This window comes from Eleginops maclovinus, chromosome 4 (assembly GCF_036324505.1).
Source record: "Eleginops maclovinus isolate JMC-PN-2008 ecotype Puerto Natales chromosome 4, JC_Emac_rtc_rv5, whole genome shotgun sequence".
NCBI classification, from domain to species: domain Eukaryota; kingdom Metazoa; phylum Chordata; class Actinopteri; order Perciformes; family Eleginopidae; genus Eleginops; species Eleginops maclovinus.
Genome location: NC_086352.1, coordinates 32,732,547 through 32,759,357, shown reverse-complemented (window position 1 = coordinate 32,759,357; position 26,811 = coordinate 32,732,547). Strand labels below are relative to the sequence as shown.

The 26,811-nt window shown below is 39.1% G+C and overlaps 1 protein-coding gene across 1 annotated transcript in view; it reads left to right on the top strand.

The window, feature by feature from the left end:
- Positions 1 to 22,484, top strand: part of znf536 (zinc finger protein 536) — a 206,290-nt gene extending 183,806 nt beyond the window's left edge. The window contains 1 exon segment of the mRNA XM_063882540.1: positions 21,257 to 22,484. Within this exon segment, the coding sequence (XP_063738610.1) occupies positions 21,257 to 21,411 (155 nt within the window). The 3' untranslated portion in view covers positions 21,412 to 22,484.
- The last annotated feature ends 4,327 nt before the right edge of the window (positions 22,485 to 26,811 follow it).

Sequence of the window (26,811 nt, the reverse complement as noted above, 5' to 3'; positions counted from 1 at the left end):
CTTGGAGCTGGAAATAAAGTAACACACAGGTTGTTTGCACACACTGCTCTGTCTGTCACACTATGTGCGGAGAGCCACACACATCCCCGACTCACACGTCCGGAAGATCAGCACCATCTAGAGGTCACAAGGAGACATTGTAACTGCTTCACAAAAAAAAATGTGGCTCCTCTTCTTTGGAGAAATGTGTCACGCAGCATTACTTGTGAATTAATCTTTCCTTTTAGACATGTATTGAGAAAAAGGGCATTTAACCTCTATGCAACCTTTGATCGTGAAGCATTTAGTAAAATCTTTACCCAAAATCTGGTTTTAACCAACTTTATAACATCGTGTGACAATAAGTTATACTTTTTTCTCCTTGGCATTAATGGAATAGTCCACATTCAAACTAAATTAAACCTTTAAAATGCACAAAAACGAATAAGTGTGAATATAGTTAAACTCTTCGTTGGCTATCACATACTGATATATGTCAAAGTTTGGTCAGGACTCAGTTTTGAAACCATTTATACATTTTCATGGCAGCACACACATAATTCAGTGAAATAAGTGATGCTTAAATGCTCTTGAGAAGCACGTAGGATGCAACCACCGATGTTATTTTTGTGACAATGACATGACAAACATTCTGTAACCCTAGCTTAATTAGATACGGTACAAATTTCTAGTTGGACAGTAAGATGTCAACCAAATTATGGGTTACACCTTTAAAACCAACTTTACTACAAGTTATTACAAGTTGTCTTTCTTTATGACATGTTTGGTCAAGGAACGTATCCAACGACATGAAAAAAACCTAAACATAACCCATGAAAGCAATTAAAAACCTGTAAAATATGATTTAGCACAAATGTAAGATTATGTTAGCGGCCTGTGGATTACAAATGGTTTTAGAATTAGTCGCACAATCCAAACTTTATTATGCCTATTGAATATCAGTGGTAGAATCGGCTGAAAGAGTGAAAAGTGTCTGTTTTGAAGCTAACTTCAGCAGCAGACAGGCATATTGTCCGCAGAGCCGACGGTGTGAGTGACAGCTTTTTAGCCCGACTGCATCCAGCACTCCCTCTCCTGACCTCTAAATCAGAACCAGGTGATGACGGAAATAGGAAATAGAATATATCCACTGGGGAGAGATCAAAGAGCGAGTGTGTGCGGGAGAGGAAGGACGGGAGAGGGGGGGGGGGGGGGGTTACATGTAGATCTGCTCTGTGTCGACAGGGAGGTATGACAAGTGGGATTATTGATAAGAGGCAAAACACGGACCTCTGGGATTTAGAGTTAACATGTCCGGCAGGGGAAAAAGACGCGTTTACCGAGCTGGGAATTGAACCGTCAACTTTCTCTCGGTAAAGTTGACTTTAATGGTCAGAACAGGTCCAGGTTCGCTCTTTTCCCGGTGCCGTTTTTTTTCTCCAGTTTCCCGCAGCTGCTTGTATTTATGTTATCACAGATTACAGCTGCATTGTTTGAAGTTGACTGACAGCCAGTGATATTTATGCTTATGCGCAAGTGTGTATTTGGATTCCTTTGTTTTTCACGAGGCACACACACACGCAAGCGTAAGCACACCGAGGTGAACCGGTGTAATCATGCTGCACACATACCCAGCTGTGCACACACACACACACACACACACACACACACACACACACACACACACACACACACACACACACACACACACACACACACACACACACACACACACACACACACTGAGACAGACACTCCCTGTCAGTCGCTGTTGTTCTTGACATTCTGTCGATATCATTGTGTCCAAAAGCTCCGTTTGTTTGATGCGGCTCTTGACTGGCCGGCGCTCTTTGAGGCACACAGACACTTTGTTCTCAGACCCGTTGCACACATCTCTCCTCGCTGTGTTTCTCATCGGCCGTTTTCAGACTTCTTTGCTGTCCCTCTGCGATAACCGGCGGGTTTCACACACAGGCAGAGAGGCCACAAGGTCCGCTCAGTCTCAAATACATGCATGTTGATGTAAGTGTACAAAAGTGGAAGCATACTCAAATGTACTTATTATACAACACTATAATTACATATATGCTAAAATCACCCATGGGTATTTGAAAACTCATGCTTTGTTTTCTGATTAAAGCCTATTTATTTATGAGACACACTCGACCAAATCTAACATATGTACGGCTAGGGTTAGATAATGTTAGGGTTAGGGTTTGTCAGTGCAAAACAATCCACAACATATTTGCTATTAGACTACATATTAGCATGATCTAAAACAGAGAAAAGCAAGAAATCTCTATCTTTAAATGACACCTATGTTAATTTGACAATTTATTGAAAACCCTGGCGATTATTTTTCATCAATCAAGCACTGTTTAGTTGACTTATCATCACAGCTTGATTGTACATAGTACAGTTATATTGCATTTATTTGTTAAAATATGTTTTAAATACTTGTATTGTTGTTTTTTATCTCTCTCAGTAAATACCTCCTTGGCAATAACACTTATTATTTTCCATAGTGTATCTGTGATGAACTTAAACTGGCTCATATTTGGCCTGATCCACCAAACATCTTATTTTCTGTCTGTTGGCTTGATCAAAACTTAAGCAGTCCATGACCCGCTGTGTTTGTCGGTTCACGTAAATATACAAGTCTCCATGTCCGTGTGTTGAGAAAGATCAGTCTCAATACATGTCTCATCTGTTTGAATGCAGAGACGTACAGATTGATTTCTTCATCCATCTTTAGTTCAGCAGACCCGGCCTCTCACTCTCACCCGTCTCTCTCTGTTTCCCTCCCCCTTTCCTATCGAATAAACACAGGCATTTTATAGACACTGGCCCTGATGCTGGGATATTGTTTTTTACTCCCTCTGTTATGTATTGATCACCGGCTCGCCTGTTTATCTGCACAGGGTGGACACTTATAGATGAATACATGCACACACGTGAACATGGAGGCACATGGCCTTTCATTTGGACAAGAGAGCATTGTTGATGCAGTGGAGGGATGGTGTGTGTGTGTGTGTGTGTGTGTGTGTGTGTGTGTGTGTGTGTGTGTGTGTGTGTGTGTGTGTGTGTGTGTGTGTGTGTGTGTGTGTGTGTGTGTGTGTTTGTGTGTGTGTTTGTGTGTGTGTGTGTGTGTGTGTGTGTGTGTGTGTGTGTGTGTGTGTGTGTGTGTGTGTGGGGGACATTGGAACATTGATGTCTGACGACTGATTCCTTGTCATCTTATTATTACCCCTCCACTCTGCATGGGGGCACCGTGTTGTTGTTGCATGTTTTTGTGCATAGTTAAACTACTCAAGCAATGACTCCATCGCTAATTATAGCTTTCCACTTGAGCGGCGACACAGAGACATGGGCTCTTGTGTTAACTTCTCTGGTGTTGTGGTTTTCAAACACATGCATTTACTGTGTAGCCATGTAATTTGAGTCTTTAACTTGCCTAGCTTTGGACTTTATGTGTTTAACTTGCCGTAAAATACTGGTAAAAATGGGATTTAAAAACAAATGTACAGTCGTACAGATTATGTGTCATGACTATAGAAGCAAATAACATCACTTTCTTAAAAACAGCAATTTTTGCTAAGTTGCTTTTTTGTCATTATATTCATGCACAATTAGGAATCTACCCTCAGTAGACACTATGCTCAAACGTTTCTGTACAATCCTGAAGGAAATGTACTTTTAAATATTTTTTACCTTTGATGGTGCTGGGTGTTTCTGCATTTATACATTCCAATTTAAAGATGATAGAACATTTCAATAGAGTGGCAAATGAAAGATACAAGCTGATAATAAGGTAGTTATTTAAGTGAAAAGGCAATTTTACCATTTCCATCTTCTGATTCTTTATACTTATTTTATCAGAATATGTAATCATTTATTTGTCCCACTGCAGGGAAACTTACATTGTTAAAGCAAATGGAACAACATACTGTATATAGAAAGGCAAAATACATTTAGTTTACACATAAAATAAAGATGCAAAGCACACAATAATAAAATACAAATAAAATTGGTACACATCAAAAATAAAAAAGTAGCAGCATTATAACAGCCATAAAAGAAGGGAAGTAGCAGCAAGTGGAATATTATATACTTCTTTATACCAAATTAAGTATATGCTGTGCAAAAATGTTGCCTTGCAGATATGTAAACTTCAATTTTGTATTCTTTACTTTCACCATTTGACCTACCCCTACACCCTTTTGCCCTCCAACACAATAAGGATACTTCTTCTCATTCCTCTTTTCTTTTATTTACTTTTTTCTCAAATAAATCTCTTTTTGTGCCATAAATCAGTCTGGCACACAATGTAAAACACGTTATAGATGCCAGTAGTAGCTGCCAGTCTTCGTGGTCGGTTGTTTGTTTGTGGTAATTACACTAATGTCTACAAATGAAGGTGATAATGATGTATTGATGTTACAATGCTACACCTTGTACATTTACCAATCAGAGGTGTGCTGTAGTTATTGCAATTCGATATAGAACCATCGTCCTAACCAAGGAACCTTTGAAGATCATTCTCCTTTTTGGGTTTAGCAGTGGCTGAATACGTGGTTGGGTACGAGCGCCGATCGAGTCCTGGCTCGGTTGTCCGCTCTGTCCAGAAGGCAACTCCGCAGGACGTTAGCCGGCTCAGCATTCTGGGATAGCTGCCCAGGGGTCCCGGATGACCTCAAGAGTTAAAAGCAAACAGCGGGAGAGATAGACGAAGGCATGGAGGAAGCATGGAAACTGACAGAGAGACAGAGAAAGGAGGGTTGGAGGTATGTGGAGGAAGCCAGACAGGGGGAAGAGATGGTGGGTGGGAGGTTTTTGAGAAAAGGGTAGAAGATAAATAAACTGGAGAGAGGTACGCCATAGGACAGTATCTTTTGTGGCTCATGACCATTGCTGGTGCTTCGAATTTTGTGGCAAGCGTTTGTGTTTGTCCTTTTCCTGTTTCAACATCACAACGCCCACATGCACAAAGCGAGATCAGTAAATAAATGATATTCCAGGAACTTGAGAGAAACCCTCGACAAAGGGCCAATCCAACACATTTGGGAATGAAGTAGCAGGGTATGCTATATGTACATGTGTTTTCTGACCAGCTGGGAAAAAGCTTTCATAATATTTATAATATAGGCAAAAGTGGCAGTAATTATTTATATATCCTGGATGCTGTTATCCCAATATTTAAAGAACTTTTCCTTCAAACAGCGATAAGGCATATAGGGAATGGGGTTTCGGTTAGACCATCCGACCAGCAATCCTGTTGAAGTACCGTTGTAACTTTATTGCCGAAAATCTGTTTATTGTTTGTGTTTTTCTCTTAAATCTTTCCACGCGTTCTCAGTTCTTGAAAGTTAATCGTAACATTCTGTTTGCCTGAGAAAGTCTTGTCCAGGGTTAGCTCCAAACTCTTGTGTCACTTCTTGACCCCAAAAAACAAGATGGCGAATGCTGAAACTCGAAATTCAAGGCTTGAATGGGTGATGTCACAATGACTACAACCAATTATTTTGAATGAATGACAAGTTAAAAGTGTTTGTACTTCCACTACTCCTCACACTGGGCCTATTGGCATAAAGTTATTCATCAGAAGTCAAGTGTGTATGGAAGGTTTCTGTTTGTCCAACCGACCAGCACTACCGTTGAAGCGGAAGCTACCCTTGCTCCTTTTTTGCTAAACATTTGGATTCTGTCGGTGTTTTTATCTTCAACACCTTTTCAGTTAATCTAAGTAAATTGTATCATTTCATTTGCCTAAGAATGTCTGGTCCGGCGATAGTTTCAACCTCTTGTTTAACTTCTAGTTCCAAAATACCCAAGATGGCCAATGCCAAAACCCCAAACTCAAGGCTTCAATGGGTGACATCACAGTCACTACCTCCACTTCTCGTAAACACGTCATGTTGAGCCATAGCTCCAACCTCTAGTGTCACTTTTATTTTCAAATAACCAAGATGGCGTCTGCCAAAACCCTAATCTCTAGAATTCAATGGATGACGGCTCAATGAACAAGTTCCCTTGTTGTTCACAGTCCTTAAGGCTTACCCATGGAGAAACATCAAATGGCAGAATGAATGAATGCGGTTTACAAGACAAACTTAAAAGTCAGTGTGTGTGTGTGTGTGTGTGTGTGTGTGTGTGTGTGTGTGTGTGTGTGTGTGTGTGTGTGTGTGTGTGTGTGTGTATGTGTGTATGTGTGTGTGTGTGTGTGTGTGTGTGTGTGTTTGTGTGTGTGTGTGTGTGTGTGTGTGTGTGTGTGTGTGTGTGTGTCGTGTGTGTGTGTGTAAGAGGCAAGAATTGAGAATGTCATCCCTCAGATGGACCCGGTGAGCGACATGTCAGATCTGTCATTTCCCCTCATTGGCTGCCCCAACCGCTTTCCCACAGTCGTCTTCTCCTTGGCCTGATAATGACGCTTAAGAAGGTAATGGTGTAAATGAAAGCTGCCCCCCCACCCCCCTTTTTTGCATGTCTCTCTACCTCTCTCTCTCTGGGGAACAAAGAGGCCTTATTATACCTCGCTGTCAGCGTCGCTCTGTGTCTCACCACTGTACAATCACTGTTTTCAGCAGCACTATCAGCATGGGGTAAATGGAGAGAGAGAGTGAGAGAGCGGGTGAGACAGGTAGACAGAGAATGGGAACATCTCTCTCCGGTGGCAGTATTCAACACTAGTTATCCAGAAGTGCTTTTTTAGTTTGAAGCGCATGTGTTGCAAATGTCTTTCATGCAGACCTTTTCCTTTTTTTTCTTAACAGCTCGAACAGGCAGTGTAATTTATTTGCGTTCACACGACACACACAGGAACACACACAGGAACACACACACTCCTTAAGTCGAGAGATATCTTCTTATTGGGGAATCTTTCAATAAATCAATGTGACTTTAAACACATTTCCCAGGCGACGCGGCTGACCTGATAAGAAGTGAACTAATCTCTTTTGAGGCTGCCGGGAGAGCTTTGAACCAAATCTACTGTGCATCTATCACCAAGGTTATTTGTCAATGGCTGCTAATCCCAGGTAAATTTCGCTGGTTTTATATCAGGGGTTCTCATGTCTGAAGTTTCTCGGCCTTGGGAAAATAAGAGAGCAGGCTTACAGAAAGTAGGGGAACAAAAGAAATGTTATGGATTTCAGCAATGAAACAATGGTTAGGGCAGGGAGGGGGGGGGCAGGGAGGCAGCAAGGTTCAGAGACGGAGAACGGCTCTTATTTGCTTGTTACGCATAAAAATCTGAAGTTGCATTGTTCTTTGTTAAACATTTTTTTTTGTAGCACATTTTTGTAAAATATAAAACTATTGAAGAAAAGTTGATTTTTTCTTTTTTTTTTGTATATATTTTTTTACTGACCACAGCATTTCTTTGATTACTCTCACACTTCCATCAATTTGCCGAGATTATTTTTCCATTAAACTGAAATAAAAGTGCTTTTTTTCCCATTCAATTCTTAACTACTTTCAATGGAAGAGCAATGTGTAAAACCTGATAAATAATTCCCATATAAAATAAAAATGAAGCATTAAAAAGAAAAAAATAATATAGTTAAGGCATAACAAAACAACTAAACATTATATGATATGCAAATTGGCTGTGTAGAAATAAATCTGACTGTTTTGGTGTAAGAAAAAATAGTTTTTTTGGGGGATGGATCTCCCAATGGTTTTTTTAGAAAAGCTGAGTATTTCCAGTAAGCTTTGCAGTACCAAAAATCTGTGTTTGCAGTACCAAAAATCTTCCTTTACTACATGTTCACAAAGTTTTAACATCATCTGTCATGTCTGCAGTACCCAAGGTCAGAGCGGAGATCTTTGTTCACATCTGAGTAATTTATGAGCTCCCAATTTACTGAGCACACAAACTAATGATTGTGACGGACGCCTGGTCCTATAATTTTTGAAATAACGTTCCGCCTCCACCTTTTACAGGCGGCATCGCCCAACCACGCACACTGTGTAGCAGTGAATAATTGATCGGACACTTTACCCAAAGTGGGAAGTTTCTGTCTTTGCCATTTCTTGCTCTGTGCAAGTAAAGAAACCTTTCTTTAATGTCCTTTTTTTTTCAAATTTATCCTCACTTTTTGTTCCTTTTTCTTTCTTTTTCACCCCCCCTCCCCTTCTCCATGTGCGCAAAAGATCATGGAAAAATCTTTTTGCCATATCTGTCATCTGTCACGCTCTCTGATGAGCAGTTTTGATCTCCGGCTCGTCTGTTTACTGCCGTTGTCAAGCGAAAAGAATCTTAGCCGTAAGTGCTTACACCAGCGCGTAAATAGTTTGACGTGTGGCTCCGTAACAAAGTTACAGGAGTAAATAAGGAACCAAACAACCACGCTGCATTGCAATTAGGTCCTACGTCTGCATTATGAAATGTTTGGAACAGCATGATTTCTGCTCACATTTCCCCAAGTCTTGATATCAAAAGTGTGTGTTCCTTTGTTCCAGAGAGGGATCAAAGGGTAAGCGCGGAGTATTATGGATTGCACTCGACTACACACACACTGTGGGACAGGAGAACCTGGAATATAATGGGATTGCGCTCAATTCTTCCATCGTGAGGTCATGGTGTTAGATCCAAGTGAGAGGATTCAAACACTTTCACAGCTGAATGGAAACAGGCTTAACGTATTCAAATTAAAATATATACTGCCATAAAACATCCCATTTTCCTTCACCTGTAGTACCATCGAAGCATGAGTTTTATATTCACTCTTCCATTGGAATATTTGATATTTGGGACATGTTTGTACAATTTTTGGTCTTCCCTGTGATACATTTTGAACATTTGGCTGCATAACATAAGTTTGCAATTACTATTGGAATACATAACACCTAACAATCTACTATAACAAGGAGGAAAGATCCACTTTGTTTCCAGTGGAACTTTTTCAAAAGGCCCATAAAATGAGATTTTAATCTCAAAGAGGCCTTTTGTGGTTAAATGAAGTTAGATTTAATTAGGAATGCACTATTGTGAATTTGTGTATTGTGTATTTTGCATTGTTTCTGGTAATATGAAATGATCAGGAAAGCCTAGTCAATATGCACTTGAAAGGAACTTTAAACAGAGAAAGGTTGTGGCCTATTAAAAAAAAATGAACTGACATTTTAGAAAATTAAATATGTACCATAGCTACAGGAACGTTTCCAGAAAGAGTCATCTTCACAATGATCAGCAGAATAGTTTTTGTTCTTTTATGGATTTTTTTGCAATGTTTTTCTTTTTCTAATTTCAAGGTAAAACAATCACAAATGATCTGAGCCATTGTAATAATTGCATAAGAAACTACTTTGAAACTTTGAATATACATATATTATAAATGTTAATGACTCATGACTGACTTTCAGATTTTCCACTTTTTTGCTTTAATGATCAAATGTTCCCCAATATGACTGCAGTACCAGTTCAATGTTGATGCCTTAAAACCCCCAAAAAGAGTGGAGTTATTAAACCCGTACCAATTGGACGTTTATTATTTTATTTGGACAACTCAGGGACACATCAGCGTAACTGTAGAGGACAGACATAAGGATGTGACAGAGTGAGACACTCAGAAGAGAAATGGAGAAAGAGCGCGGGATCGGGGAGAAGATGAGGAGGAAGTGGAGGGGTGTGGGGGGGGGGGGTGGCTGATCTTGGAAAGGTTTAGTATATCATAATTATCCCGTTAAGTAACGGCGGAGCGGCCTCCCCGGGGGAATTCGTCTTAAATGGAAGATTTGCAAGGAGAACGGGTCAGAGAGAAAAACGGCTTCCAGTCGGCAGGAAATCCTGTTTACATTTACATAATCATATCAACACTCACTCCTGCTCCTTCTTCTTCGTCTCTTTCTTTTGGGTGCCTTTTCAAAAAAAACTAAAAAAAAACAGGGGAAAGAGACAAACGAGGGAGGGCTTAAGGCTGCTGCTTGTCGACGTTTGTTGTTTTATTTCCTTAAAAGTGCTGCCAGCGTTGGAGAGATTGCCAAGTTTTTTCAAATCTCTTGCCAGCACCTCCAACCTCCTCTCAACATCTCTCTTTCCACCTCGTAATGTTCTCTTTAAGCAGACCTTTTGGCCTCTTTCCCTCGTTTGGCATGTTGGGGAAAAGAAAAAAAAAGATTCAAGAGAAGAAGAAGAAGAGAAAAAGAAGCATAAATAAGGGATGGCGTGCCCGGCTGTGTGAGTCTTAATTGAGATCTGCTAAGAGCAGGCAGCAGATGTTTGTAGCAGCAACTGTTGAATCATCAGAGACCGCTGAGAGCCTGAGAAACCATGTTAAAAAGAAGCCAGGTGCTCCACTTTTTTTCATTTCTCACTGCCTCTGCCTCTTTTCTCGCTCTTTAAACCATGAACACACTGAAGTGGAGATGTGCATGAGCAGGGGGAAACAAAAAGGAATGAGAAAGAAATATATGGGTCAGCATATGAGAGGAGAAGGACAACTCTAGGTCATCAAACCGTAGAGTCTCTCGTTTTACACATTTATTTATTTTAAATGTATTCCAATCATCCCGAATGAACAATTATTTGTTATACATAATATTGCAAGATGTACTTATAAGCCATTCTTTACTATAAATGTTGTGGGAATGATTATTTCATGAATTGAATAATTGATTTATGAGTCTTTCTTTCGGCTATGTATTCAGTTCACCGTAATGTTGAATTAAAGTGACTCTCCCCTCAAACACTATCCAGTTTCCCTCTGCTAGAAAATCACCTGTCCCCCGGCAATAATTAATCTGAGGGGATGTGTTTTAAAAACACTGTATTTAGAAAATAAGCCCAGCGTGATCATGAAATAAAGTAGAATAAAATCCCTAAACCAGATTTTGACATGCATTTGGAGGCAAAGCCATTTACATAAATTTGCAGTAAATTCAATTATGTGCAATCATTTGATCGACAGTTAACTTGGGAACACTCTGAACTAGAACAAAAAGCGTTGTGACTTTTACTTTTAATACATTGAAATGTATTAAGATACAAACTTTTGATACATTTCAGGTTATTTAATTTAGTTAATTTCCTTAGGTTACAGTAGTAAAACCACAGTGTAAAACTCTGATACAAATAAAAGTCATGCATTCAAAATATTAGTAAGTAAAAGTACCAAATGCACTATTTTTGTATTATATTATTGGATTACAACCAGTAATAGGTTAATTTACCTTTCTCTTTAATGTAGCAGCAGGTACAATTGTGGCTAATTTTACATATAATACAATGTTGTATGGTTTAAACGTAAGTATTATTTTATCCAAAAAGTAACTGAGTTCTGAACAAATGGGCTAGAGCCAAAAACAAACTTACACCAACCACAATCCCTAAAAACTTAACCAACCCTAACTACTAGATGGTCTTAAATATGTATTAGTTCAGTCTAAACATTGGTTTAAAAGAGCTAAGATGTAAAAAAAAAAAAAGACACATTATGTGGGAAAATGATTGCAAGGCCTTGAGAAATTCTGCATTCTCCCATTCTGAACTGCGTCTCTTATTTACCTGGTACCTGTCCCCTACCACCACGAGAATGCTGGAAAACAACAACAGGTTCTCTGTTATTATACATGAAAAATATTGATAGCTGACCCTCCTCCTGTCTATCTTCATAACGTCCCTCTGTAAAATACTTCTCTGTATTGTTTCCTAACTTGTTGGACGTTTCACTAATGCTACATTTTAAAATGTGACCTTCCACTGAAGCCTGTGACTGGTGAACTTTTAGGAAGACTCTCCAGTATCCCCATTTGATGAAAGGCCTAATATTTTGGCTTCATTATTTCAGGTTGGGATTTATGATCACTGTCTGCCTTTATGAGTGACTATCATACACTTTAGCACGGCAACACACTTACCGCTGCCCTATATATGCACATTGCCCTATATAATATCGCCCTATTTGCTTTCGTCTCCTACTTCTGTATCTGCTGTACATACATCATCCATACTGTGTCATCACACTCCTTTGTCTGTCTTCTTCTTCTTCTTCTTCTTCTTCTTCTTCTTCTTCTTCTTCTTCTTCTTCTTCTTCTTCTTCTTCTTCTTCTTCTTCTTCTTCTTCTTCTTCTTCTCTCTCAGTTAAATGAATGAGTTTGGGGATACATTTCAATGGCCGATTAACAGACTCCTTCTTCCTTCCCATCTCCCATCTGGCTTCATGCCACACCGAATTAGTAACCAGATATGTCACCAGCACGGTGCTGGTGCGGATAACACTGCACGCTTCTGGGAGGGCCGTGGCTCGCAGATTAGCGCCTACAATTAATACAATTGACTTGCAGGAAGGCCGTCTGCTCTCTTGTGTTTTGTAGTTTATTTTTGCTGCGCTACAAAACCAATGAGATGTTCGCAAGGGCCAGTCAAGGAAAGACTAAATAAGTCTTAAGAAAAGAAAGTCCTGACATTGGAACACCATATTGGTTTGCTGTCCAATATACAATCCTGCAGTTTAACAATACCATATCTGGTAAAAGCTATCTAAAACTTTTCATTGACTTGAAAAAAAAAGCTTTATTTTTGTATTAAATCAGAAAATGTTAAGGTTTTAACGTCAAAACCAAACCTTAACCCTATCAGTCGAGAAGTTCGCAAAGGCGGATAAAGAAAAGAAGGTCTAGACATTGGTACCACATAGTGATTTATTACCCAATGGATAATCCTGCAGGTTTACATATTTATATTCGAGTAAAAATTATCTATAACTTGTCAAAAAAAAAGGTTATTGTTGTATTAAATCCTAGACATTTCAAAATCAACAAGAAGTCTGCGAAATGGAAATGAGTGTGTGTTTGTGTAAATATTAAATGGTCTCGACATACTACATATTGATTTAATACCCAATGTACAATCCTGCGTTTTTTTGTAATAATAGTAGCAGTCGAAAATAATTGTTGTTATTTATAAAAAATGTAATTAAATTAAAAACTGTCCATAATCAAAGACTCATTCCAGCCACTCAGTACTTTCTGATGTATAGGATCAAAATAAAAGACCTTTGAAATCCCTTATATGAGCTATGGTCAATCTGTTTTTAGATAGTATACACCATAGAGACTTAAGATTTGAAATTCAAATCGCAGTAAGCACAGAAAGAGGTCCTGTAAGGTTACATTTAATTGAATTCAATGAGAGGGAATCCCATAAAGAAAGTCTGTAAAGTGAGATTTAAAAGGAAGTTGGAGCTATCTTTGCTGTTAAGGCAGATTATATTACAGTTAAAGGCACCAACACAAACATCCACTGTCCTGGACTTTAGCTTTTGTCCGTATGTCAGAAAATATAGGAGGAAGTGAGCTCATGGACGAGATGACCTCACCTGAACAAAAGCGTATTTTTCAGAAAAATATGAACAGCATTGAAACTGTAGAGCATAAATCCTTGATTTCCTAGTGAGAACACAAAGACATCACTGAGTTATAAAGAGACAGAAAATAACCAAAGATAAAGAAAAAAGTTCTCCAGAATACCAGCCTTCAGTTGACTGTGATAGAACCGGGGCATATGGGTAATATGGCACTTTAATGATTTCTTTCCCTCTTTCTCTCTTTTACATTACACTACAGCCCTTTTCAAAGCACAGTGTGTCACAAGCATTTAAGACGTGGCCTTTTTTCCCCCTGCACATTCCAACGCCATTATGTTACATTGTTGCCGAATAAAGGGCTGTATTATGTTCCAGCCCCCCCAGTAAAAGGGCAGAAGTGGACCCAGTTTTTATCTGCTGAACGAATCAATCAGGATTATGTCAGCTGAAAAGAATCACAGACAGCCGTCGCCAGGCACTGTGTCTGTGTGTGTGTGTGTGTGTGTGTGTGTGTGTGTGTGTGTGTGTGTGTGTGTGTGTGTGTGTGTGTGTGTGCGTGTGTGTGTTTGTGTGTGTATCCCCTTCTCTGAGGAAAAGGATGGGAAATTTGCATGGAAAGGAAAGCACTTGTTGGTTATGAACATGACCGGCTTGGTGACAAAGATGTCATTCCGGGTCTAAAAAGCAAGAGGATTTTTTTTCTATTTATGTATTTACCCCCCCCCCCCCTCAACCCAAGCCTTTCTCCTCCTCTGTGGGAGGATTGGAAGGGCACTAATTATCATTTCAGCAGAAATGATTAGGAGATCAAACAGGGATCGAATGCCATTTCCTTCCATTAATGCAGGGGGTTTAGAGTGCCTGTCATGGCTTGGCTTGTCCTACGGCCTGTGGAGGAAAAGAAATATAACAAGGGAGAAGAGAAAGAAGGGAAGAATGGAGGATGGAGAAGAGGCTTAAGAGGAAGGGAGTGAGGGAGGGACATGACGGGACAGGGGTTTGGCAACAGAAAGGGAGAAGAGTTATTCAGTTAAAAGGCCAATGGGTTTTGTGAGTGTAAGGCCATCATTTGAAAAGGGGGATGATAATTAGAAGTACTATTTTTCTTGTCCGGAAATCTGAGTAGAAAGAGAGAAAGTCATGGAGGGACACCAGCAGATATTGGCAGCTTGGTGTTTTAAGCCCGGAAGCAGAAGCTTGGTCCCTTCTCAAAACCCTAAACACAACTTACAGATACTAATACTACTAAATAAGGGCTAACGGACAAGACCACACAATACAGAGATCATGATCACAAACACCATGGACTTTTCCTTTAGGGGTACTTGATTTGAAAAAAATTATCAATGACAAAGATATAAAACATGTTAGTCATTGCGGTGTTTGTGGATGCGCAGGAACGATTTTACTCATGGGCTGACCCTAACCCTAGCCGTCAAACAAAACCAACTTTACAGCTCATTTGGAAATGTTCTTTTGTTATAATCCTAAAATAGTTAAACCCTTTTTTGGATAGAATTAAGCCATGCAATCTGTCATCATTTTACAGTATATCGACAACTGTTGGTTTAGGAATAGTTTTTTCATGAATATCGTGAGTCTGCAAATAGTCCTGGACGTCAGTCATTTGCACAAAGTAAATAATTTTGAAAAAGCAAAAAACTTTACCAGCATGCATTGCACAGCTAATTTAATTAACAATTTAAATAACATGGACATGAAGGATCCTGAAGACATCTACAATTAGGCTCTCAAAATACTGAATCCTACATAACCCATGATGCACCTTAATAGCATTTACTTAAAACGGCAGAAAGTGGAGCAGCAAAGAACCCCCTCTATGTTCTTGTTGACTCATAACCGCAGTTAATAAAGTAAGATGGCTCATTCATTTTTGAACCGTCAAATTTTCTCTTATGACGTAATCTGGGTTGTTTTGGGGCCGATTTGTAGATAAAGTGCCGCAAGAAGACAGTATACAGCAGGTTCTAGATTTATTTTAATAAAAGCAGGGTGCCCTTTTAAACCGAGGCCACTAAAACGTGAATTTGATACAAGTATTTTCAGTCTTTTTGATGGTTTATCTCCTAGATCAACATCCTGTGATACTTCCTTGATTGTATCCTCCTGGTAGGATTCAACTTTGGAAGTTTTAGGGCCAAATGCGAAAAAAAGGCAGAACATAAACAGGCGAGGCTGAATCTGGCAGCTAACAAAGTTCGATGTTTCCATTAAAAGATCAAAGAGACTGGAGGTGGATATCTGGGAGATTAGCGGGGGAACAGCGAAGCGAAGGGGCAGATTGAAGCGTGCGGATGAGGTTGTGATTGTTTCAGCACGTCAGATGAGAGAAATGTCAAAGAGAATGTGAGAGATGACCTCTGTGTTCATCGCCCATTAATGACCCTGCAGCTCCCAGCTTCATTTTCCCTCTCATCAAAAACATTAAAAAAAAACATTTCCTCCTGTCTCCAATAGTCATTTCCCCCCGCATTGTATTTATGTATTGAAAAAAAAGGTAATAGATCAAGCACATTCCATTATTCTCTTATAAGATCATTAGCAAATATAATTAGATATGAAAGAAAGTAATTTGGAGAGGAGAGGGGAGAAAAGCGCTATCAGGCAGAGAAGACAGATTGTAGCATCAGAGTGTTTGGGCTTAAATTGCTCAGCGGAGGTATTATCAAGCCGGCAATCTTTTAGCCTCAGAAATAGTTTTGGAGACAGAGAGCGAAAGATAGAAAAGAGGCCACTAACATTCACTTCATTGTGTTCCCCCCGACTGCAATCATTCTCTTTTACATTTCCTCTGAATCCTTCCATCCTGTCATACGCATCACCTCGTACTCGACCCCGGGAGTTTGCAGGAAAACAAAACCGAGTTTATAAAAAGACACACGCAAAAAAAAAAACATTATCACAGACAACAGAAAACAGGTAACCTTCTTTACCCACCTCTTCGCACGTATTGATTCGGGTTTTGTATTATTTTCGAGACTTTTAAAAAACAGAAATAACACAGAAATTGCGCGTCGCCTTGAAGTTGCTTCACGAGGAACCTTGCCACGTCTCGTCTGTTTTTCCCGCTCACTCTCCACCTGCAGTTCTTCGTCACTCTTTGTTGCACCTTAACACCACACTATGTTTGTCTAATAGGGATCTGAGTGGAAGGCAGACAGAGAGCACAACAATCCTGCTGCGTTCCACCACAAATTTGTTTCTTTTTTTTTGTGACTCTCACCCCTTCTTCTTCTTTAGTAGTGCTTTGAGGGATTGGGTGCAGGGGAGGGGTGGATGTGGATTTTTCTAGTCTTTTGTGCGAATCACAGGGAATGATAACTATAAACATCCTGTATTCATTAAAACCATCTAAAAATACAATTTGGGAGGGGGGGGGGGGGTGCAGAGGGAGGGTGGTGGTGCTTGGGGGGGTAGCTCACTTCCTTCTTCGCCGCTCCTCCTCGGTGTATACAAGCGGTCCGTGTTATGCCTGGTGCCGCTCATATTTACATATTTATAAATACTGGGCTGTACAATGAGACGGGGCTGTGCCAAGAACAACACTTTCTGCTAGTGGAGGGCCCGGATGCCTGGGAGAGGGAACAAAGGAGCCACAGCCACCTTCAGCGGCTCACACAGGGTTCACACAGCTCTGCATACTCACTGCTGAAGTCCATGTGTAGAGGGGATGACAGAAACCAGGCGACCTGTGATGCATGTGGGCTCTTGTCTTTTTACATTAGAGCAATAAACCATGCAGTATCAAGTTACATTTGATAGATGTCTGACATCGGAAATGGAGGATTCCAATGAAATCCTCTTTAATCGTCACACTGCATTCTAGTTTAAGGAGAAGTGGGTTATTATACAGCACCAGTGGGGGCCCAGTGGCCTGCTTTAGGATACCTTGACAGTGTCTTGCGGGAAAGCTGGTACCTTTTTTAAAGTTCTAGTCAAGATTTCGTACTTGCTCGTAACTTCTACTTACAGTATTTTTATTTTATGCTATTTTCTGATTCTTTTCAAATACATGCATTTGACACATGCAGTTAATATTTACTTGACAACATTATACACTTGAACCTAAATCTGAAGTATTATTTTTGATGAAACCCCCTGATTGTATATACTTTATGCATTAGCTCCACTTTAAACAAATGCAAAAATGTACACCAAATAATTGCAAAAAAGATAGTCAAATTTAAAGCAAGAGTTTTTATTAAAATGGCAAATTCCATTATGAGCAATTGCATATTTGGTGGGTTAAGTATATTTTAATGCCAGTACTTTTTTTATATATATGTTTTTGAAAGAAGGCTCAATTCCTACATTTTTCTCAATTATATTGGATTAAAGTGAGAATCAGAATCAGAAATACTTTATTTATCCCAGACTGGGATTTTATTTTTATTTCATTTTTTGAAAGAAGAAATCTCAGGAATCTCAGAATATTTTTTTTTAACTGGAGAAATTAAACCAAGAACAGGTTATATGGGTGAACTGACCATTTCTAACACCCTATAATGCCATTTCAACAGCTTGAACTGAAGTTGAACCCAAAATGTCAGATCAGGGTAGTTCCACTTTAAAATATCTATCGACCTTCAAAAATCTATATTAGCTAAACCCTCATGGTCATCAAAAATAGAAAGAACTAGAAGGGCACTCGGAGTGCGATCAAGGCCGGCTCCGTAAGTGAAAAATAAAATGTGTATGTGTACCATTGATTCGGATCTACTCCAAAGATATTTGGGACCATTATGCAACTTTTAAACCAAGTTTTATTTATTTTTTAAATCAGGCCAGTAGCTTTTGTGTAATCATCATAATAGATCAACTTAAAACATAAACTCATTGGCTTGGATAGTAAGAGACAGAAGCACCGGTTAGGGTTAGCTAACAAGTGCATTTGCTATAATATCTTTAAAATGTCTTCAAAGCCACACTAGTTTCATGAATCCTAGAGTATTCCACTGCAAAATACCAGCTTGACTTCATTTGTGCTTGCTCTCTGATGCTTTCACAGACTGCTATTAATGTCAGGTGATGCATCGAGACCACACACTCACACTGACATACACACACACATAGTCCACCGTATCCCAAGGCAGTCCAAGACACATGCTCAGAGTGCAGTGGTATGCCATTGTTCCATCCTCCTACCCATTTATCCATTCTGTTAAGCATGACACATGTATTAACAGTGGATGGATCCTGGAGCTGTGCGTCCTCACACCATATGTTTACCTTTCCCAGGTCCTATCCTCTCCAATAAGCGCCCGTCTCAAACTGCTGTATCGCAAACAACCACAAGAGGGCGTACTTACTCTGTCACAAAATGGCATGCACTTTAGATTTAATGTTGTTTTTAATACGAGAAAATCATAGTTAGATCATTCAAATTGACATGTTTTTGTCAATATCACACTGCCATTCCATATGCGCCTGTAGCACGCTTAGCATATTTGAAGTAAACACATAGATAACACTTGCATTCATGTGATAAATGAATGCCAGGCAGGTTTTCTGTGTCTGCGAGGTGCATCTGCCGCCTGCCCGAATGGGAAATTAAAAACTGTGAGGGGAAGTTATGCTAAATCTATAAAGTTGGCCAGGAAATCTCTCCCCCTTCGCAGTGGCAGTTGTTTGGGGAGAAGGAGCACCGTGCTTAAATAATAACATTCCAGGTGGCTTAGTTAATGAACAGTGAAAATCAAATATGGGGCCTAATCTGGAGCTCGTTACAGGAAGTTTCTTTACAGGGAAGTCAAAGGCAGGAAGTGCCCTTGGGGCGAGCGATATACTTTTGAAACTTCAAAACAAGGGTCTTTATTTTGGGTTTATTCGGTATGGTGGATTTTATACACACAAAAAAATGTCAGAGTAAATCTTAATGACAAGAAGAAATGAATGAGGTTTAATAGTGGCTTGTTGCTTCCAAGTTTTCCACTTAGAGAGTTCAAGCATATTTGCTTTTATTTAAATTATGACGTGTAATACAGACATTTTGAAAGTGCATCTCCCTCAATAGAGAAATAAATGTCTGAGTATATGCAGAGGTATGCTCAGCTGTGGCTTCGATGTCTTATATACTGCCTTAGCTTGCCATCTTGTGGTGAAAGTTGGTCATGAAATCATAACCTTAGGAATTCTAATGTGTGCCACTTGGCTATAAAAGAAACAAACCTCCAATGTACATGTTGTACTCTCACAGCTAGTCATGTTAATGGTGCTTGGTTTGATCTAGGCCACCATAAATATAAGATTAGGTTTGTTTTTTAATTTTCTATTTTAGTCTTGTTTTCAATATAAACCTCTACAAACATCATTTCAATAAATACAGCCATTTGTAATTATCCTTAAGTGTAATTGGAAGCATCTGAAGCAGAGCATTAAAAGCAGAAACCCATATGAGACAAACAGTGTAAATGTAAAGAGTAAATGTTGGTTGCAGCGATGTTGGGGTTGTTCGCTCCATGCTCCGACAGCCCGAGAGTTATTACCCGGCGCTGAATCTAAGAGATGTTTTATCATGTTATTAGCTCTTTATTTTCTCTCTGTTACGGCGCCACTTCCTTTCATTTTCATATCCATTTCCGTCCTCGCGCAAGCACAGCTCAAATAAACCTTTGTTTTAATTTGGTTTTGTCAGATTCATAACGCCACTTTAAAAGAACATGACATGCAAATGTGTTCGCTGGTGTTTTATTGCAAAATAATTTTCGAAGAAGTTGCTGAGGGAATGAAAGTGTAGAAAAAGACATGGGGGGTGGGGGGGTGGGGGCAAGTTGTATTATTTAGTGGCCGCTGCGGTGGGACCTCATTACAGTTATGCATTTCTTACTGTCTCACCGAGTCTTAAAAACTTTTATTAGATTTACTCACTTCATTCTCACCCACTGTCACACTTCCTGTCACACTTATTGAGCCAAGCAACTTGATTGTAACAAGTAGGAAAGTACTCCAGTTGTCGTAACCGTAATGTGTTAGTGTCATATCATTTTGGAAATGATTATTTCACTAGCATCCCATCACAATATCAATGTAAGTTTACACTACACTAACACTAGATTTATGCAGGACAAGATCTGCTAACCTTGCTTTTGGAAGGAGCAGCCTCTTACCTTTATCATAGTTACTCACAGTGATTGTTTGTGATTGTAGTAGGTATAACAGGAGAACCCTAAAATGCTATCCAATTCAGTAGTTCTGTGTTAATGCTTATTGTTTCAGAGATGTGAATTAAACTGGATATGCATAGATGCAATCAGTGTAATTGTTTTACCTGAATATACTTCATTTTTAAGTGTTGCTGTTCTTAAGATAGAAACATGTGTCATCAGCATACACGCTTTTACAGCACAACAGATCAAATGATTTAAACGTGGCACTGTGAGCTGGAGGTTTTTCTGTTGCTGGTTTTGCTGTATTACACCTTTAATAACAACTAATATAATGCATAATCTGGATTCAATTTAGACATTTTAAAGGGTCAGTTCGCTAAAAACATGTTTTTTTTTCCTCCAAAAAAACACTTCCCCTGTATAATTTTGGGTATTCTATAGACATGTATCTGGTTATTTTTATCTGGGACTACTAGTGAACAAGAAAACTGTCCCATTGAAAACTGTTTCCAGTGCAGTCAGGCAATGGATTTTCCAGCATCTATTCACCTCGATTGTATTTGTGTGAAGACTAAGAACCTGGAAAAATCAACTAAAACTGTCGTTATGACTAGATATTAATGTAATGTTTTTTATTTCTTTGTAAATTTGTTGAAATGACCCTTTAAAGTCTTTAAAGTTTGATACATTTTGACAAAATTGGCAATTTCCCATTGTGCAAATCTGAATCATATCCATCCATTTGGCCCTACTGATGCAATGCTAAAGGTGTGTGTGTGTTTTGGGTGGGGTCGGTGTGTTGGGTCCGTGGTGCTAATCTTCCTCTTGTTCTCTTATTGGCTGTAGTGCATCTCTGGGTAGGAGAGGAGGACCAGCCAATGACCCACGACCCCGTGCTGACCCACGACCCCAACCATCTTAACAACGACCTTAACCACCCTAACAACCATAACCTAGGCGACCCCGAGGGGCTGGACGCCCACGCTGTAAACAAAGACTAACGGCCCCGCACCGGAGCAATGCAGGATGATGAGGATGATGATGATGAAGGCGATGGTGGTGAGGAGAATGAAGGATAAATGAAGGAGTACACTATAACAAAGACTTTATTTAAGATGAAAAAAAAAAACACATACTACCGTCAGAGTCAAGAGAAGGCGAGAACTATATGAAGGAACAGTTATCCTTTGGGGATGGATTTGTGAGATGCTCGGACACTAAACCAAGTGACGGCAGCTTTCCTGTTTTGTCTCCTGTGGTCTGAATGCCCCCTTGTCTTTGTTGTCTTTCTCTCTTATAAAATGTTTTTTTCTTTCTTTCTTTTGATGAAACTACCTGTCTGATTAGCACTTCCTGTAACTGGCACCGCAATTTCTTATACATTCCTTGAGCTAGAGAAGTTTTTTGTTTGAAATTATGACTAAAGTGTAGTGCTTGATCAAATGCTTTCAAAGACTCCTGTCGAATGAAGAAGATTTCACGAGTCCACGGACCACCGTTGTATTGTACCTGGAATGTATTCTACTGTAAAATAGAAACTTTACCGGGCTGTTGACGGAGACTGAGCACACTTCCTGTCAGACCAGCCCCCTTCTTGCTCTCCTTTCAGCTGGCATTGAGTGACCATTTATGTCCCGTGAACCATGCATTGATTGTGGTCACCTCGGACAGGGCACCATATGACAATCTACAATGCAAGAAGTTGACTCTTGATGATGGTGGTGCTAATGTTGATTGTGAAGGAGACAGAATATGAAACTGCCCTAAATGTACTTATGATACTATAATCCCCCTCTCCCCCCACACACACCTCCATAACCAGGCCAGTACAGGCCTTCTCTCTGCTATATGCCTCCCTTTTTGTCTTTTTTCTGTATCACAGCGCCCGTAGACGCTTAATGTAAATAGAGAGATATACAGTAGTAAAAAAAAACAAAGGTTTTAAAGCATTTGTGACAAGGATAAAGCAAAGACAGTAGTTTACACGGCCACGTCCTCAAAAGGTAGGCGCTCTTCTAGAGTTTGACTGAGAAGAATAAAAAAGAAATAGATCTTCAAATGAAAAAAAAAAGGGGAACACTTTCTTTATCGCCCTCCGGCCCTTTCTCTTCATCTCTCATGTCAACCTCAAGGACTCTAGTGTTGCAGATGTTTCTAAAATACTGCCACCGATCATTGTTGCACAGTGTTACTGACTACTGAAAATGGTTTGATGTATTTACTTTAAGATGAGACTACAAAAAAGAACAAAAAAAAACTGGAAAAAAAGACATATTGTGTATAGCCTTAGATACAAGTCATCTGTTATTGCTTCTACAAAGCTATGTAGCTGTGCTAGACCGTAGAACGTAGGGTTGATTTCATTTTGATTTATTTTTTTTATATGTACAGTACATTAATGCCTTCTCCATTTACTGATCAAAAAAAGAAAAAAAAGATGACAATCGTCTCCTGTGCTGCAAGACATATTTGCCCCCACCCCCCACCCCCCCCCCATATATACAGAATCCATCATATGCATAGAGGGACTTAATCCTTCCTGATTTCTTTCATTTTTTTTCGGTTCTCAGAAGTATTTTGCACTGTGATAGTATTATAAATCCAACCTATACAGTACAAAACTAGCTAACTAACTAAACTGAAGGTGTGTGTTTGTGTGTCCCTTGGCATTGTGAAATGTTTTTACGTCATTTTTTGTGAACCCAGAGAAAAATTCTAATGCGGTATGTACAGTCCAAATATAATACTTTATGATTTTAGTTTGAGCAACCTCTATACTGTATGTGGCTTTAACAAATTGTTACCCCGATTTCTTTTGTATGCAAATTCCTTTTTCACATGCAGCGTTTACTGCTTTAACACTGCGTGATTTCCAATGCTCATATTCCAACTTTGAGGACATTTTGCTGCAGTACAGCCTCTGTTTTTGTTGTTTTTTCATTTCAATTTGATTTATGTAGACTACAATTAACCATTCGTTCAATTCCAATATGCCAGGAAAAGAGGGGATTTGAAAACTAAAATAATACGAGTGAGACATATGAGAAGTAATGGGAAATATTACAGGGTGTTTGAAGGGAGGAATTCAGGAAGTGGGGTCGGAGTGAACCAATCAGACGAGTCCTGCTGGAAGCACCAACCAGTGGCTTTGACCTCTGACCCCTATCTCTTGTTTTCCGGGGGTGCAAAGATGAGAGATTAATGGCAGGGGTCTCACGTGGGCTCTCTCCTACTCTGAACCAGCTATAATGAGCATTCCACTCCACATATTATGTACAAAACCTGTCTTGTGAGCTGAACACTCTTTATGTTTCACTGTACCCTCATGGCAGATGCTTTGTTTTGTAACTACTGAACTGTACTTATAGTAAAAATAAAATGTATTCAAACTAAAAAAAAACAATGGATTCTCACGGAGCGACGGCCTGTTTCATGATTTTAATTTCTTCTTTGTGTTATCAAAAGTGGGCTTTTGGAGAGTCCACCCCTTCCAATTTATTATCTCTCAATTAGATGGTGAAGCTCCACGGATTGTGATCATGACGCCAAATACGCACAACTAAATTGCTATCGGCAACGCCCAAAGTTTTTCATGAGTAGCTGAAGCGAAACAATGTCGGGTGATGGCAAACACATGATGATGCTTAAGGCGTCCCATGCAAATGGGGGAGAGTTTTGACGTGCAGTGCGTATTATTCACCTAGAATCATCTCCGTCCCCCATCACAATTTTTTCCTTTGATTCATCCCACTTACAAATTATCAGCCCCTTGTCTTTTTAAATCTATTGCTTGAATATAATCTAAAAAGAAAAATAATAATTATTGTTTCTGCTAAAAACAGCTGTTAGAAAATCAGATAGGGTTCACTTGCTTTGCAAGGGGAACACTATTAGGTATTAAATGAAAAGAAGCTAAGGCCAGTTAATCAGACTCAGAATCAGAACCAGAATCGGTTTAATTACCAAATAGGTTTACACATACGAGGAATTTGCTTTCGTACATGTGGTGCATACAGAGAAGAATATGTAGCAAAATAAAATAAAAATAGGACTGTTAAAAAACTATTTTAAGACTATTAGAACACATTTAGATTATTTACATATGAAAAATACTATATCCTGTATTTAAAGATGAGAGCTGTGCAGATTTAAAACAGGTAATGTGGCAAAGAAATGTGCAACATATGCAGGATTTACACATTTTGAAATTTGGGGTGGATGAAAGTCAGTGTCAGTGGGGTTCTCCGTAGCAGAAAACTTTAATGTATCTATTTATATTTGTGTATATATATTTTTTAAATTAGGAAATATGTTAACCAACTTTGTGTGAATCCTTGTGTTAAGTTAATGTAGTTACTTTATGAGGGATCAGATTGTTTACTGCGTATATTGGCAGCAACGGACTTTAAGTTGATGCAAAATACACAACAAAATAATAAATACCTCAACACTTAAATGATGGAATGATTCCCAAACATTAAGTAATGATAAACGAGACAGAATGAATAGAATAGATACAGTATCAATGGTCCAACAATTCAATGCAAGTACACAGCGACAATGTAATGTACAGTGGAGGAACAGGTACTGTGAACACAGTAATATAACTGTGAGAATAGAACACTACACCCAGAGTCTGTCTTCAGTGAAATTATGTGTGTATTAGTAACAGAAAGAAAGAAAACAATGATCTCATGGTGCAGAATATGAGAGTGCATGTAGTACCTGGGAGCTACCACAGTGAGGCCTCATCACACTGGAACCCTGTCAGCACTACACACTGGTATAATACACAAGTTTGAAGACTGTCCATTCTATGATCAGAATTCAATATTCTGTTGTTATTAAAATATGTCACTTTTGATTAGTTAGTGTTTTTCAACTTCCTATATGCAGTTCTGTATATATATTACGTATTTCCCTCCTAATTCTAACAAATTCTGCCACAGATAGGTATCCATCTTTGCGGTGTCTTGTTTGTTCAGTACTCCTGCAGCTAAAAAAATACAGCTCTCTCATCCACTTTTCTCAAACTTTGAACCTTTTAACAACATCTAAATGGTAGTTGAAGACTCTGTTAGGGTTATAATCAGACATTTCAGGTATTTTATAAACTCATGACTGTAAATGTATCCCTTTAGGATTAACTTAAAATGGGTTTATCAGTGATCAAGGCAGCGTTTAGTTTATAGTGGATCAGGGTTGGAGATGAATAACCTGAGGTAAAGAAATCTCATCAGAATTATACTGATACAAACATACTTGTGTGTGTAAGAGGGGTGTGTTCATATGTGTGTGAATCAGATCAGAACCTGATTTAGGAGTACAATTACAAGAAATTGCTCTGTAATGGGCAAATCAGGGTTAGGGTTTCAAGAAACATAAATTAGGAATAGCAGGGCACTACCATAAGAGTATGAAAAAAAAAGAGACCAAGTATAAATACTAGAAACATAAATTAATAAACATATAAATGGATAAATAAAGCAATTCCTGCATATGGACATCAGACTTTTTAACTCCTCCCTCGGAGCGTCAGGAACTCTGAATCAATGTGCTGGCACATACCTTGCTTATATTTAACCTTTAATGCATCTACTTGAATTTATAATGTTTATATGTCTTATTTTATTCGTATTTCACATTTTTTACTTCCTATGTTTATACAATATATTTTAGTATTTTATTTTAAATTTGTACCCTTATTTGACATGTTACCTTAACTCCTTATATTTATATATATTATTATTTTTCTTTCTCATTTTTACTTCTTATGTTTATATGAAATTGTTTTCACAAAAAACTATTTCCCCCTGTGGTTATTAAAGTGAAGAAATATGTTAAAAATCCATAAAATATATCTGAATAAAAGATGGAAGAAGTGTGCTGTAAATGTTGTGCAAAAATGTGCAAAAGTTCAGTATTAAAAATCAAAGTCCCCCTATCACAAACTCCCCACTTAAATCCGACTCTGCTTTCCAGAGCTCTGACGGAATCTGTGTTAACGTCGGCCCCCGCAGGCTGCCGTGCCGCAGGGAGGCTGCCCAGGTCAGCGCCTTACTAATTTTTAAACGGATCAGCTGCACCGCACCAGATGTTGGCGGGGGGGGGGCTCGTGCCATGAAATCTGGTCCCAATAAAACTCACATCCGGGGAAAGTAACTGTTTGACTGTTTTATATCCACACACACACACACACACACACACACACACACACACACACACACACACACACACACACACACACACACACACACACACACACACACACACACAAGGATGTTTCGGATAGCTGGATATAGCATGAACAATCAGGATGAGTGTGTGTTTTGTGTGTACATTTTAGGGGTCCTGTATGTTTGTAAGAGTGTGTGTGCATGCCTGACTGATTGTGTGTGTGT